This window comes from Hemicordylus capensis, chromosome 14, assembly GCF_027244095.1.
Source record: "Hemicordylus capensis ecotype Gifberg chromosome 14, rHemCap1.1.pri, whole genome shotgun sequence".
Lineage (NCBI taxonomy): Eukaryota > Metazoa > Chordata > Lepidosauria > Squamata > Cordylidae > Hemicordylus > Hemicordylus capensis.
The window spans coordinates 15,956,601-15,970,952 of record NC_069670.1 but is presented as its reverse complement, the minus strand read 5'-3'; the positions used below and the strand labels follow the sequence as shown (position 1 = coordinate 15,970,952).

At 47.8% G+C, this 14,352-nt stretch overlaps 2 protein-coding genes across 2 annotated transcripts; one reads left to right on the top strand and one right to left on the bottom strand.

Moving 5' to 3' along the window:
* Positions 1–7,769: 7,769 nt before the first annotated feature.
* Positions 7,770–9,510, bottom strand: LOC128337467 (claw keratin-like). The gene is made up of 2 exons (XM_053278501.1): positions 9,461–9,510; positions 7,770–8,384 (listed from the first exon to the last, which is right to left on the bottom strand). The coding sequence occupies exon 2, from the start codon at positions 8,360–8,362 to the stop codon at positions 7,844–7,846; it is 519 nt and encodes a 172-aa protein (XP_053134476.1). The 5' UTR covers positions 8,363–8,384; positions 9,461–9,510; the 3' UTR covers positions 7,770–7,843.
* Positions 9,511–12,315: 2,805 nt separating this feature from the next.
* LOC128337431 (scale keratin-like) lies at positions 12,316–14,352 on the top strand. The gene is made up of 2 exons (XM_053278433.1): positions 12,316–12,354; positions 13,547–14,352. Exon 2 carries the CDS (start codon positions 13,565–13,567, stop codon positions 14,042–14,044), a length of 480 nt encoding a protein of 159 aa, XP_053134408.1. The 5' UTR covers positions 12,316–12,354; positions 13,547–13,564; the 3' UTR covers positions 14,045–14,352.

Here is a 14,352-nt window from a genome sequence, read left to right as displayed (position 1 = left end):
TTGATGTTGAACACGTTTGCACATCCCTACTGTGAACCCAGCGCCTTCTACATACAAACTAGAAGCTCTCCCACTAAACTTTGGCCCCATCCCCCCAAATGAATAGGACAGGTGCACAGGAAGCAGCCTTATACTGAGTTAAGTCATTGGTCCACCTCACTCAGTATTGTCTACACGAGGGTTGATCAGCTTCGGCCCTCCAGGTGTGCTTGGACTACAACTCCCATAAACCCCAGCCACAATGACCAATATGAAGGGATTCTGGGAGTTGAAGGCTAACGTCTAAAGGACGGTCAGAGTGGAGCAGACCTGGTCTACACTGACTGGTAGCAGCTCTCCAAGGTTTCAGGCAGGCATCTTTCCCAGTCCTACCTGGAAATGCTGAGTGCCAGGGATGGAATCTGGGGCCTCTTGCATGCAAAGCAGATGTTCTACCACTGAGCGGTGTGCTTTCAACCTGAATTGTATTGACCTGGAGATGTTGGGGATTGACCTGGAAATGCCTGCATCTAAAGTGGATGGTTTCCCACCGAGCTACGATCATTCTTCTATAAAGTATTGACGTGGAGATGTCAGGGATTGAAAATGTGACATCCTGCATAAAAAGCAGACATGCTTCCACTGAACTTTGACCCTTAAAACCCACACTGAGCTCCATCCTCATCCCTCTGCCACTATTGGTTAAAGTCTCCATCTCTTTCCTGATAAATTAAAGCTAAGTGGGCTCTATTTGGCTGGGTTTCGCTTCACCCTTGAAACAAATGCACCTCCCACCCTGTTATTAACACACTTGAGCAGATGTCTGAAGAAAATCATCTTCCTGTGTGCCTTCCAGGCCGATGTGCTAACTGAGCTTTAGTCTCATGTGACAGTCCTCGGTAGGGAAATCAAAGACTTGCACAATATGAAGTCGGAATTTAAATTTATTTATTTTAATGAAGGAACTGTGACTGCTGCCAGATGGGAACAGCGATATCATATGGGAGGTGGTCCCCTTGGGCTTAGACAGCCACCTGGGTAAAAGATTCTAAGCTCCTCAAGGGGATACATGCAAGGTAGCTTTGATGCTCCGAGGATGTGGGTGTAATAGAGGACAGAATCCTTAATGCAGGTTGTTAGCAGAATAGCCTAATTCTTAACAGGCAGATCATGAAGTCAGCAGTGCTCAATGGTGTGAGGAGACAAGCAATTTGTGGCCAAGCTGACGCTTTGATGTTTTCCACTTCCTGCTGGGTGTCAAGCATTTGGGTTTCCTGCCTCCCAAATGGCCAACCTGCACAGAAACAAGAAATGGGCTCGGACCCCAAAGGGTGCATTATCCCATCAGGCCTTCTGTCCCAGCTTGCAGTACCTCATTCATCACTTTATTTCGCTCCGGGTGCAATTATCTGCCCCCAAAGAAAATGGGTTTCTGCGCATCTGGGCTCCTAGTCATACCCCTCAACTAAAGGAGGTGAGTATTTCCCCAATCCCCATGGTTAAAAGCAAGAGATGCTTAAAAATAAATATTAAATAATTAAAATAAATAAATAAATGAGGGGGTAAGTCTCTTCCGCTTAGTAAGGGGGAGAGCAACTGTCCCTCTTCAGCCCAGCCTGGCATCCTTGCCCTCAGTGGATATTCTTGGTGTTTCCCTTGAGTTTCTCTTCAGATTAGGAGGTCTTTGGGACAGAGCTCCATCTTCAGGTCTTCTTCTGACACCCAGTATGAGAATCCTCAGTAGGCCAGGGGGCACGTTCTTAAAATGGCATCTCTCTTTTGCTTAGCAGGGGGGGAGCTGCCAGGGATTGAAGTGGGGAACTTCTGCATGCAAAGCAGATTCTCTTTCACTGATCTACAGCCCCACCCCCTCATGAGAATTTGTCTTCTACTGAAGGCTGAGCTGGATGGATCATTCTAGCTCAGCATTATCTAATCTGACTAGTAGTGTCTTCTCCAGGAGTCTTTCCCAGTCCTACCAGGAGACAGCAGGAACTGAACCTAGGACCTTCTGCATGCAAATCAGATTCTCTTTCACTGAGCTACAGCCCCATCCCCTTATGAGAATCTGTCTTTTACTGAAAGCTGAGCTAGCTGGATCATTGGTCCATCTAGCTCTGGATTTTCTATATTGATTGGTAGTGATTTCACCAAAGTTTCAGGCAGGAGTCTTTCCCAGTCATACCCGGAAATTGAAACTGGGACCTTCTGTGGGCAACACAAATGCTCTCTCATCATGGCACAGCCCCACCACCTACTCCTGACCTGAAAGAACTAGGGGCCATTAGCAAAAAGATGCCATTGACTGCTAAGCTGTCAGAGAGAATGATTGGGCTGCAATAGTGTCATTTCCCCCCTCTGGGTCTTGTTGTCTGTATAGTCATCATCCAGGGCTGCTGATGGGCTGTTTTTGGAAATCAGTGCGATCCATTCAAGGTTGAGGGTAGGACCAGTTTCTAGCTTGTATGGTAATTAAGAGCATTACTTCTCTTAATCTGGGCTCTGATCTTTTAAAATTAGCTTGACAACAACAAAGCATCTGAACAGCAAATATTTGTACAGGGTAAAACTTCAGGGCACACAAAATGTGGTGTCTTTGAGATGCAAATAAGAGAATGAATCATCAAGCCAGAAATTCCAGAGATGAGTAAATACCTGCAGAGGAATAAACCAAATTCCCATTCTCACACTTCAAACACACACACACACAAACACACACACACACACACACACACACACACACACACACGGACCCACAACAAATGTTGCAGTATATTCCTGGTGCCCTTGTGTTCCCTGAGCACGGTGAAGGTTTTAGACACCAGCCACCTTAAGTGGGGCAGCAGGGACATGCTTGAGTAACAAGCAGAAGGTTGCCGTTTGGAATCCCTGCTGCTCCTATATTGGGCAGCAGCAATATAGATAAATGCTGCAAGGCATCATCTCATACTGCGCAGGAGGAGGCAATGGTAAAACCCTCCTGTATTCTTCCAAAGAAAACCACAGGGCTTTGTGGATGCCAGGAGTCGAAATTGATTTGATGGCACACTTTACCCCCACAGAAGCAGAAGGGGTTGTGACTGTCTTAAGGGAGTCAAGTGGCCACTGTGGAAGGGACTCATGGGAATTGTCTTCCAACAATGGCAGGATGGCCAAAGTTGTGTAGCCCTGCTTTATGGGGAGCATATGAAGATCCTTTGAATCAAGCCAAAGCTCCATCTTTGAGTCAAAGCCAAAGCTCCATCTTTGAATCAAAGCTCCGTTTCTTGTCTAGCATCTTCCTTTCCACAGTGGCCAATCAGATGCTTCCAGGAAGCACACCATCCAGGGCAGGAAGGCATAGCCCACTTTCCCTATGGTTTCTCAACGAGCAAGAAGGTTTCCGTGAAGGTTCTGTGATAGCATTCAAATATCTTCCAACACTTGGTGGCACTTTATTTCAAAGAAACTTTGTTTATGTATTTATATATGGCTTTTGAGTGCATCTATTTGATAGGTATTTTATTTGTGATTGGTATCAGTATCCTGATAGTGACATTATTTAATGTTTCTAACTGAATAAATTGTGGTATCATAGGATCCAATTTATCCATATTTCTTGATTATGAGTTTCTATTTGGGGTTTTGTTTGTTTGTTTGTTTGTTTTGTATAATCCTCAAGATAGGGACAGTCTGTTTAGGCAATAATGAGCAATATGGATTTACTGAGCTAGATGGACCAGTCGTCTGACTCAGTATAAAGCAGCTTCCTATGTTCCTATGAAAGAAAAGGGGAAGAGGATGCATATATGAGGGGGATGCCATTTTGTGCCCTGCTTCAGGTGAAGCATAGCAGTCCTTGTGGTAATGAGTAGGATCGGTTTTTTCAATTCAATTTGTACTCAAATTGAATCATCCAATTTGGCCAGCTAGTACAGAGGTTATTTGTTTTCTCCACAAACTTCCCAAAACAGATGGATTCAGGTACACATCAGTTTGCACCCAAATCGATTTGCACAGACAGCAGGCGCAGGCAGTGATTCTCTCAGCAGCAGCAAGGGGGTGAAAAAAAAATTCTCTTCTCTTTTCCTCAATCTGAAAAGCAGGAACTAAAAGCATCGAATCCACTCCAGGCAGCAGGCAGGCAAAGCCAAGCCCAGCTCCTCTGGCTCTCTCTTTCTCTCTCTCTCTCCTTCCATGAGTCCGAAAGGCAGAATGGTGGCTGCCTGCCTCCTTAAATACATTTTAAAACCCCTCCTTCAAACTCCCCCCACCCTTGTCCCTTCTTTGACTCTTCCCCTAGCCAATATGGGGTCAGTCACCCCTGGCAACACAAGATTTGAATGGAAATGAGCCAATCTGAAATCAGGGGGGGAATCGCCAGGCGGTTGTTGCACACTGTAAGTCACCAATCTGAAGCTTGGGAGGGTGGGATTTTAAAAAAGAATTACCTGACACAAAATGGAGACAGCAAGAGGGATCGCCACAAAATGGAGGTCTGAATCGACAAAGCTTTCGGGTCCGAAATCTGGGTGGTGTTTTTAACCCAAATCTGGCCAGCTAGCACAGGGGCAATTTGTTTTGTCCAAAAATCACCACAAACAGGTAGATTCGGGTACAAATCGTTTTGTACCCGAATCGATTCGCAGATCCCTAGAAATGAGCATGAATTGTCCTCTCTGCTGAGCAGGGTTCACCTTTTATGCATTGGATGGATGACTAGCAGTGTTCCCTGTACCAAGGACTCCCCAATGCTGTGGACTACAACTCCCATCATTCCCAGGGGCAGTGTGCTTGGGCTGGGAATGATGGGAGCTGTAGGCCAGAACATTTGGAAATCCCGGTTACCGGGAATGCTGCAGCAAAGGTCTTGGACTGCCACTGAACATGGGGGGCATTATATGCCCTCCAGTGCTTGTTGGACTACAACAGCCATCATCCACACCACAGTGGCCAATCATCAGGAATGATGGGAGTTGTAGTCCAACAAAGAGCGGGCATGCCAAAATTGTGCAGCCTTGTGTTCGATGAATATCTAAATCATTCCAGGAAACAGTAAGAGTAAAAGAGATCATGGAGATGAAGAGGAAAAGAGGGCTGGACACACCCATGAGGTATTAAGTTGTAGCATGAGATGTTGATTATGTTCCTGGCAGGCTGCACAATAAAGTTAACTGGTGTTATGATGAACCCACAATAATGTCTTGGCAGGCTGATTCATCCCTCAGGCATCATGGGGGTGTCTTGTAACTACTACCGTTTTGGGCCAAAATGGTATAAAAGTGCTCTGAGAGAGCTCTCTACAACTTCCCCTGACAAACTCTCCCTCTCGACTTCTTCTCAGAGGAGCAGCAGGTAAGACCAACAGAGCGAGACTTTTCTATGGAGGGGGAGTCTAGGAATGGTTACCTGTGGCAGATAAATGAAACCTCCTGCCACAGGGGTAGTCTACCTCTGAGCAGAAGTTGCTGTGTAGGGAATGGGCAAATAGCAAGGGATCGCTACTGCCTTCAACACCCTTCTTGTGGGTTTCCTGAAGGTTGGCTATTCTGGGAAAGAGGATACTTGCCAAGGGAACCTTAGCTTTCTTCCGAAACTGTCAAGAACACCACTCTGAATGTAATACTTCCTTTTTGCTCTGTGATACCTACAACTCACAATAATGCAATATTGTGTTTCAGATTCATCTCAACCTCTCCACCATGACTCTACACACACACACACACACACACACACACACACACACACACACACACACACACACTCACTCTTTCTGCAATCACTTTTGTAGAAATGTGGTTCTGAGAATAAATTTCATGATAATGTGTTGTGGCTTACTAGAATGAGTTCCATACTGGGGAGTGGGTGCCACCTGCCTTTTTAACAAAACCAGCCCTCTGGGGGAGAGAAAAAGGATACAGACCTTCACAGGGTAAGCAGCAGAGACAGGAGAAGTTAGTGACCATTCACAGTGAGGAGAGGGGAAACAAAGCAAGCAGCCAGTAAAGTGTTACAGCTTCCAAAGATAAGCATCTCTTGGCTAGGCAGGTTGCTGGCGGACAGCCCAGACCAAGGGGGTGATGTTTCATCAGTGGGACCATTGGTTAGAAGGTGGTCTCCTTATAGCTGGGGATCTCTTGGGAGTGCTTGGAATGAGACATCCATTTGCACTGGGAGAAGATGACACTATTGTTGCTAGCTGATATCTCCTCTTCCCCAGAAAGTCCCAGGTCCCCTTTGGAGATGTATAGGAGGCAGACATGCAACGGGCAAAGATTTTAGACTTCCAACAGTCCACAGGTGAAATGAGACATCCCCCACTGGTCAAATAACACTGATGATTATGGACATTTCACTGTGGTTCCACCAGTGGGGTAGCAGTATGGTGTTCTGTTGCATCATGTGTGGGTCTCTGCCACCATTCCCCACCTCCCACCACAGCCATGCCAAATGACAGCTCATGACCCTTCAGGGGTATGAATTTAAAAGCTTTCATAAGGGCATAACCCAGTGCAACTCTTGGTACTATCTCCCGTTGGGCCCTCCTAGCAGTCAAGCAGGCTTTCACGGGGTGTGGAGCCATAGCTCAGTGGAAGAACATCTGCTTTGCATGCTGGGAATCCCAGGTTCAGTCCCTGGCAGCATCTCTAGGTAGGGTTAGGAGAGACTCCTGCCTGCAATTTGTTTTGCTGTTTGTGTCTGGATCTATATTGTTTAGCATTGTAATTCTGTTTTAATTAATTTAAAACTGCCCTGACCTGAGGATTTGAGTGAACTCAGTCTTCTGAGGAACAGGAACAGTAGCCAGTTTGGGCTAACGCGAGAGCTTCTGCTTAATTAAAACCCACGGATCCAGGCTATTTGCTGCCGTAAGAAGGAACAAAGTCAAGAAAAGGTGGTTTCCCGCATCAGCATTCATTTTGAAGTGGTTTTGTTCATCTTCTCCCTGGAGTTTAGAGATGCCGCCTTCTGCTAATAAACCTGTCGTCTTGTCACCTGAGACTGAGTCCCTCTGAACATGTGCAGAGTTGTTTCCCTGCAAAGGGAAATAAACCTTAAAGAAAACCTCTTATGGGTGAAGTTGTCGCTGGGCATGTGCAGAATTATTTTTTACTTTGTTTACTTCAGACAGAGGAGTTCTGATGCAGGGGGACTCCCTCCCTCCCTCCCTCCCTGTGACCAGTATAATCTGGAATTCTGCCATCTAAAGATGTTTACAGGGGCATTCTGTGGGAAGGGGGCAAGCTAGCTGCTACCCCATCTTTTGCCCCATTTAACCCCCAACACACATTTACACACATTCACCCCTCCCCCACACACAGACGTGGGGTGGACACATCACCCCAATGAGTCCCCATTTCTCCACCTGGAAGTGGGATAGTGAATAGAGGTGGAGAAGTCCTCTCCTCAGCTTGTGTGCCCTTCCTCTCCACACTTGCCTCTGAGCCCTCCCACCTGCGGTTCTGTGTTCTCAGTCCAAAGCCCTCCCTGAGATCTGGAGACATCCCCCACCACACGGTCATAAATTGGGCCGGGGGGTTTCAAGCAGACCAAGAGACTCGTGTTAGAGTGCAGCATGGATTTTATTGAAAAGGAGTGGAGGGAACAATTGTAGGAGATGAAGGTTGTGAAAATGATACAGGCAAGCTCAAGAAGAGAGTGGGGCTCCTTCTTGGAAAGGAGACATTCAGGAAACAAAGCGGAAAGGGGGGCAAGAGAGGGGTAGCGGACGTTAATACAGGAGCTGGAGGCTGGGAGGATGGTCCCGGAACCTCATGGCTCTTCTCACTCCATGTCTAGATGCTCCGTCACAGAACTCGATGGTGGCTGTCCGTTCCTGGTCATTTCTGCTTTCATGGGGATCTTCTTTTCAGCATTAAGAGGTTTATACGCAGATGTTCCCACAGACGCTCCCACGGCGCCCCAGGAGAGACCTCCTTCCGTAATATCCACCCCTACTTCCAAAGGCTCCGTAACCCAAGCCAGAACCCAGGCCGCCATAGAGACCGGATCCTAAAATCCCGGAACCCCCAATGGCACAGGGAGTGTTTCCTCCCACGGAGACGGGCTCGCAGCTAGCGGACAGGATGGCTCCTGGGAGGGTCACGACAACGGGGGGTGGCTGGATCACGACCTCTGATGGGGGGATCTGGTTGATGGGGGAAGGGATGACTCCGGCCAGGGTGCCCAGGTTGCCAGAAGTTTCGACGGCTCCATAGCCAGAGCCCAGACCTCCGTAGCCAAGGCCACCAAGGCCATAGGCAGAGCCAAGACCACCAAAGCCACAGCCATAGCCAAGACCACCAAGGCCATAGCCTAAGCCATTCCCTGCAGAGCCGAAACCGACCACTGGGGTAGAAGCACAGGATGGGACGGTGCAGGATGGTCCGCAGTTAGAAACCATGGCTGGAAAGATGGAGGTGATTCTGTAAGATTGGCAGAACAGAAGGCATCAGAAATGAACTCATACTCTCTGCCTCAGTCGTGGATCTTGTTACTTTGCTCGGACCATCTCAGGAGCCAAGATGCCACCAGTGAAACCTGGTGAGGTTTTCAGAATTTCATTTCACTTCATTTCCTCTGGCTTGCATGCATTAAGAAGGTATTCCCACCTCCAAAGCCTGTGGAATTTCAGAGCTAGATTGGCCAAATATTGGTGGCATTGTCTTCACAAGCAAGGATTCCACCCTTGCTCATATTTAGGCCTCTGACCACTACACACTCCTCTCATATATATCCACCAAGTGAAGAGCTTGGGCACGGCTGCTCAACTTTGGCCCTCCCACTGTTTTTGGACTATAGCTCCCAGAATCCCCAACCACAGTGGCCCACAGCCAGGAATTATGGGAGTTGTAGGCCAACATCTGCAGGAGGACCCAAGTTGAGCAGCCCTGAGCAAGAGGATGGGGCTGTAGATCAGTGGTGTAACAGCTGCTTTGCATGCAGAACGCTTCCATCCCTGGCAGCACCACCGGGTGAGGCTGAGAAAATCCCCGCCTGAAACCTTGGAGAACCTGTGCCAGCCAATGTAAACTTCATGGCAGAGCATCTGCTTTGCATGCAGAAGGTTCACTGGCAGCATTTGCAGGTGGGTCTGGGAATGACCCATGCCAGAAACCTTGGAGAGCTGCTGCCAGTCTAACTCAGTCCTCAGTCCTGAGCTTGAATGACCAATGGTCTGGCTCAATATAAGGCAGCGTTCATTGTTCCTCTTAGAAGAAACACAAGAGAACTGCTGGATCAGACTAAAACCCATCCAGTTCAGCCTCCTGTTTCCAGCCGTGGTCCAGCAAGGTGGCGTTGAGAAGTCCACAAGCCAGGCACGGAGGAAATAGCCCCTTCCCGGTTTTGCTCCACAATGCCTGGCATTCAGTGGCACAGTAATCCTAGCCTAGCTGTCAACCACTCCATTTTCTGAAGAACAGAAGACTCAAGGTGGAAGATCCACCAAGCTCTGTGTCAACGAGACTCTATCCAAACACCACCAAGAAAACGGACTTACCGGCTTCTCTGAGAGGATGCAGTGAAGACAGGAGAGTCGAATGAAGCTGATGGAAGGACAGAGGGAACGTGGAGCTTTTATACAGTTCCCCCGCCTCTCTTGTGGTTTGGATGCTCCATCATTCTAGCTAACCTTAGACTTGGCTGTTGACAAGTTTCCTTTCATGTCCCAAAATTACTGTGCATCTGCATAACTGTGGTGATGAATTAAGTTGTCTAAATGCAATGCTAATCATCCAGCACCTCTCCACACATTTATTTTTTCTATCTCTCGCTTCTTTTTAAATCTGCTGACTTGAACTCACTTCAGTTTATTTGAGGTTGAGAAATAGGGATTGGGAATCCCCAGAGGGCGGGAATGAAAATCTTTGATGTTCTTGCATCAGCAGCTCAGGGCAGTTTAGGATATCTTTTGTCTTCTTGCTGGGACTGGACAGGTCAGAGATAATGCTGAGGTTGGAACTGAACTGGTTCTGAGGTAAAATTCAGAAGAGAATTTCAGGCAAGAAGAAGCTGAATTTCATGCAAAGAGAAGCTGAATTTTCAAAAAGGAGGATTTCAGGGTCCTTACTGAGGATAACCCTTGGAGAATTATCTCACACATTTCCTCCAAATTTTCGCTGCCTACAGGCTGGGAAAAGAGGAGCTGAATTTAGAGGGTTTGTTTTAGGCAAAACACCTCTACTTCTTTCAAGAGAACCTACGCCACACACATTCATTTTGGTCCCTTCAAAACCATTTTGAGTTCTTTGAGGAAAACCTCAAAGGGTTTGCTGGAAACGTTGGGATAAATGTTTGGGTTGAGTCCCTCTACAGCCCATCAGAGGGTCCCTCCCAGTGGTTGTTGCTCATGGTTTTCTTCGGTTTCTTTTGGATTCTTTTTTGGATTGTAAGCCTGTTTGGGACAGGAAACCATCATCCGGGCATCTTGGGACTCCCCTTCGCCAACAGGGCCAAAAAGACACCTGTTAAAGGAACAGAGGAGCTGTCCCTCTTCAGCCTAGCAGTAATATCCCCTTTTCAAAATGGCAACTCTCTTGTACTGAGCAGGGGGAGAGCAACTGTCCCTTTTCAGCCTAGCATGATATCCCTTTTCAAAATGGCAGCTCTCTTGTTCTGAGCAGGGGGAGAGCAACTGTCCCCCTTCAGTCAAATAAAGCCTCCTTCCCACTGGCTGTTGCTGGTTGTATCCCTGGGGTTACTTTCCAGACTGTGTGCCCCATGCCCTGGGGGCTCTGCTTTTGCTCTGGGAACCACATTGGGAACTCTTTGGGTTCCAAAGCAGAGTGAGGAGATGGGACATCAATGATATATGACCTTTACCCCTTAGGCAAAGGTCAGGGATTCCTGCTAGCTCGGTTAAGGGGTGCCTTTTCAAAATGGCAGCTCTCTTGTACTGCACAGGGGGAGAGCAAGAGTCCTTACCCAGCCCTGGACATCATCCCACCAGTGGCTGTCGCTGCTATTTCCCTTGTGTCTCTTTTTAAGATAGTCAGCCCCTTGTGGATAGGAAACCTTCTTCAGGTCCTCTTGCGGCACGTCGTTTGGAGAGTTACTTAAACTTCCTTCAGATGTTATCCAAAAGCCCCACTGGAGCCAAAAGCCCCACAGCAGAATGAAGGGGGAGGGGGTCCCACCCCTGCTACATCAATCATCCACACGCCACGCCACTCATGGTTATGAAAGGGCTTGCCAGAAAAGGGAAGTGATTATGTGATTATAGGCACTGCTGTGATGGTGAGGTTGGATCGATCCACCCTCACATTCATGGATGTGCCCACCATCACGGGTAGGGCTCTGTGCTCTTCAGACAAGCCCCACTGTAAGCGTGAGCAGGAAGGCATGCAGGTGAGTGATTTGGCAGGGCAGGACTTTCTCCCTCCTTCCTCCTCACTGTACAACGGGGATTTTTACAACATCCAACGCTGCCTTGGTTGAGAGCCCTTTGGGAGAGGGATCCATCTTCTCCCTCTTCTCCCTCTGGAAACCACTTCAAGAACTTTGGTTGGTTGAAAGTGGCCTGTGAATATTCCAGATAATGCACAAATATAAACTGAAATCTGTGGAACTCTCTGCCATGGGATGTAGAGATAGTTGCCAGCTTTGATGGCTTTAAGGCAGGATTTGGCAAATTCACGGGGGACAAGCTTATTGAAGGCTACTTGTCTTCAAGCCCAGAGGCTACATCCAGGCTCAGAGGCAGGAGGCCTCCAAGTATGGGAGGCCAGAAGGAGAGGAGGAAGCCCTTCATCTCCTGGTTGTGTGGCTTGTCAAGGTATCTGGTGGGCCACTGTGTGAAACTGGGAGATGGGCCTTAGGTCAGATCTTTGTATGTTCTTATGATCCTAAATGGAATCTGGGGCATGAAACAGGGCAGGTATTTCACTGGAACTCACTGAAACTGATTAATTAGTGAACGTACATCCCAAGGAAATTAAGGTGTCCTTTTGAGTAACTCCTGAATAGTACCATTGAGTTACATAGTCTGGATGCAAACCCCTGTGATCAGCCATTTTTGAGAAGAATGAAGAGGGCCCCAACTCCTCTTGATGTCAGTGCCACAGAAGAAGGAAACAAGGAAATGCATTTTTGCTGAGGAATGCAAAGGAGAAGATCAAAGTGTCAGAAATGTGCCAGCCACAATGTGCAGATCTGTCAAAATGCTAACACTTTACCTCTCCTTTGAGAGTCATTAAAGTAATTTGGGGGCATGATGCAGTTCCCAAATGGCTCTGGGCTGCTTGCTAATTAAAACCACAGGCACAAAGTGGTGTCTCCAAGCTGACGGGGCCAGCATGGGACACCGAGAAAATGGTATAAAAGGCCTCCCCATCCTGAGATCTTCCATCAGCTTCACTCGATCTGCTCTCCTTCTCTTGCTTTCTACTCCTGTAGGTAAGTCAAGAGGCACTTTGAACAGACCTGTCAAAGAGCCGGCCCTCCTATGAGGCATGTGGAATCAGGCCTCTTTGGGTGGCAGATTTGGAGGGGTGGCATGACAGCCACTCAGCCTCCCCTCCTGCCATGGACGGCCTCAGAGGAAGGAAGGAGAAATGGGACATCACTGCTTTTCTTTTTCCTTTCCTAACAGAGAAGGAAGAAAAGGGGAGATGTTTGACAGAAGGCAGGAGATTTGATATTAGGGGGGGAAAGAGAGAAAGGAAAAGAAAAGGGTTAGGGTTAGGGTGCTGTGCTTCATAGAGCAAAACACCATGGACTGGGACAGATTGGTTGAAATCCCAGTGACATGAGCATTTTGCAGGTGGTTAGATGTTGTAGCAGGCACTCTAAAATGTGCTCTGTTGATGCAAGATTTCTCTGTATAAGAATCTGTGCCTGAGTCGTATTTGAACGGCAGACGTCCCTGGTCTCTGAGGGAGAGAGTTCTGATCATGGACTCTGGCTGCCTCGAGATCAAACCTGGCAAGCGTTGTTCTGTGCACACATTTGGAAATGTGTGGAAAAGCACACCTGCTGACAGATCACCAGAGATGTCTCCTTAGCAAGGGATCAGACAGTCTGTGCAGCAGCAGGGTGAAGCCCACAAGGCAGAAGAGATGACGAGAGGGCAGTCTGTCTCTCAGATGCATAGATATATTCACAACATAACGTGAAAGATAAAACAATGAAAATCTAGGTTTACTGTCCAGTTGTGAGGCAGCCATCTTTATTTATGTACTATTATTTTTCTATATGAAGAATTTGTTGAAAAGCAGGTTTTTTTTGTTATTTATTATTATTATTTATTTATTCACACAGTCAGACAGGTTTCATTGACTGGTTCATTTTATCTAGACATCGAGTCTTTCCCAAGGACCTGGGATGGCTGAATTTTATTGTCAGTTGTTATAGATATCGTCGCAGAATATAGGCTGTTCCCAGTAAAGCTGCTTTTTGTAACTGGATGAAGGTGATTTCTGTGGTCGCTATGGTGTTGTTGTTGTTGTTTTTATTATACTTGAGTTATTGATGGAAATAGGTGACTTGAAGGACAGTAGGAAATTACAGCCAATGATTTCGAAAGCCAGAATATCTCCTGCACTCCTGATAGTACAAAGTTCACTGTACTGAGGCTATTTTCTTTCAGCTTTACCTCCAGCAGATAATGGCCAACTGTGGACCAGCCTGTACCGTCCCCTCCTGCGCTTCCAGCCCTGTTGTTGGCTTTGGGTCAGCAGGCTCCAGTGGTCTTGGATACGGCGGTCTCGGCTACGGCTATGGAGGTCTTGGCTATGGAGGTCTGGGCTATGGCTACGGAGCCGTCGAAAATTCTGGCAATCTGGGCACCCTGGCCGGAGTCTACCCTTCTTGCATCAACCAGCTCCCCCCAGCAGAGGTCGTGGTCCAGCCTCCCGCCTCCGTGGTGACCATCCCAGGAGCCATCCTGTCCGCTAGCTGCGAGCCCGTCTCCGTGGGAGGCATCACTCCCTGTGCCATTGGGGGTTCCGGGATTGTAGGAGCCGGTCTCTATGGCAGCCTGGGTTCTGGCTTCGGTAATGGAGCCCTTGGAAGGGGGGGTGGATATTTTAGAAGAGGGGCTCTCCTGGGGCACCGTGGGAGCGTCTGTGGGAACATCTGCGTATAAACCTCTTAATGCTGAAAAGAAGATCCCCATGAAAGCAGAAATGACCAGGAACGGACAGCCACCATCGAGTTTTGTGACGGAGCATCTATACCCGGAGTGAGAAGAGCTGTGAGGCTCCGGGACCATCATCCCAGCCTCCAGCTCCTCTAATAACGTCCGCTACCACTTTCTTGCCCCCCTTTCCGCTTTGTTTCCTGAATGTCTCCTTTCCAAGATGGAGCCCCACTCTCTTCTTGAGCTTGCCTGTATCATTTTCACAACCTTCATCTCCTACAATTGTTCCCTCCACTCCTTTTCAATAAAATCCA

Excerpts from the sequence above, each read along its gene's own strand:
- LOC128337467 (XM_053278501.1), bottom strand. The coding sequence starts at position 8,362 with ATGGTTTCTAACTGCGGACCATCCTGCACCGTCCCATCCTGTGCTTCT.
- LOC128337431 (XM_053278433.1), top strand. The coding sequence starts at position 13,565 with ATGGCCAACTGTGGACCAGCCTGTACCGTCCCCTCCTGCGCTTCCAGC.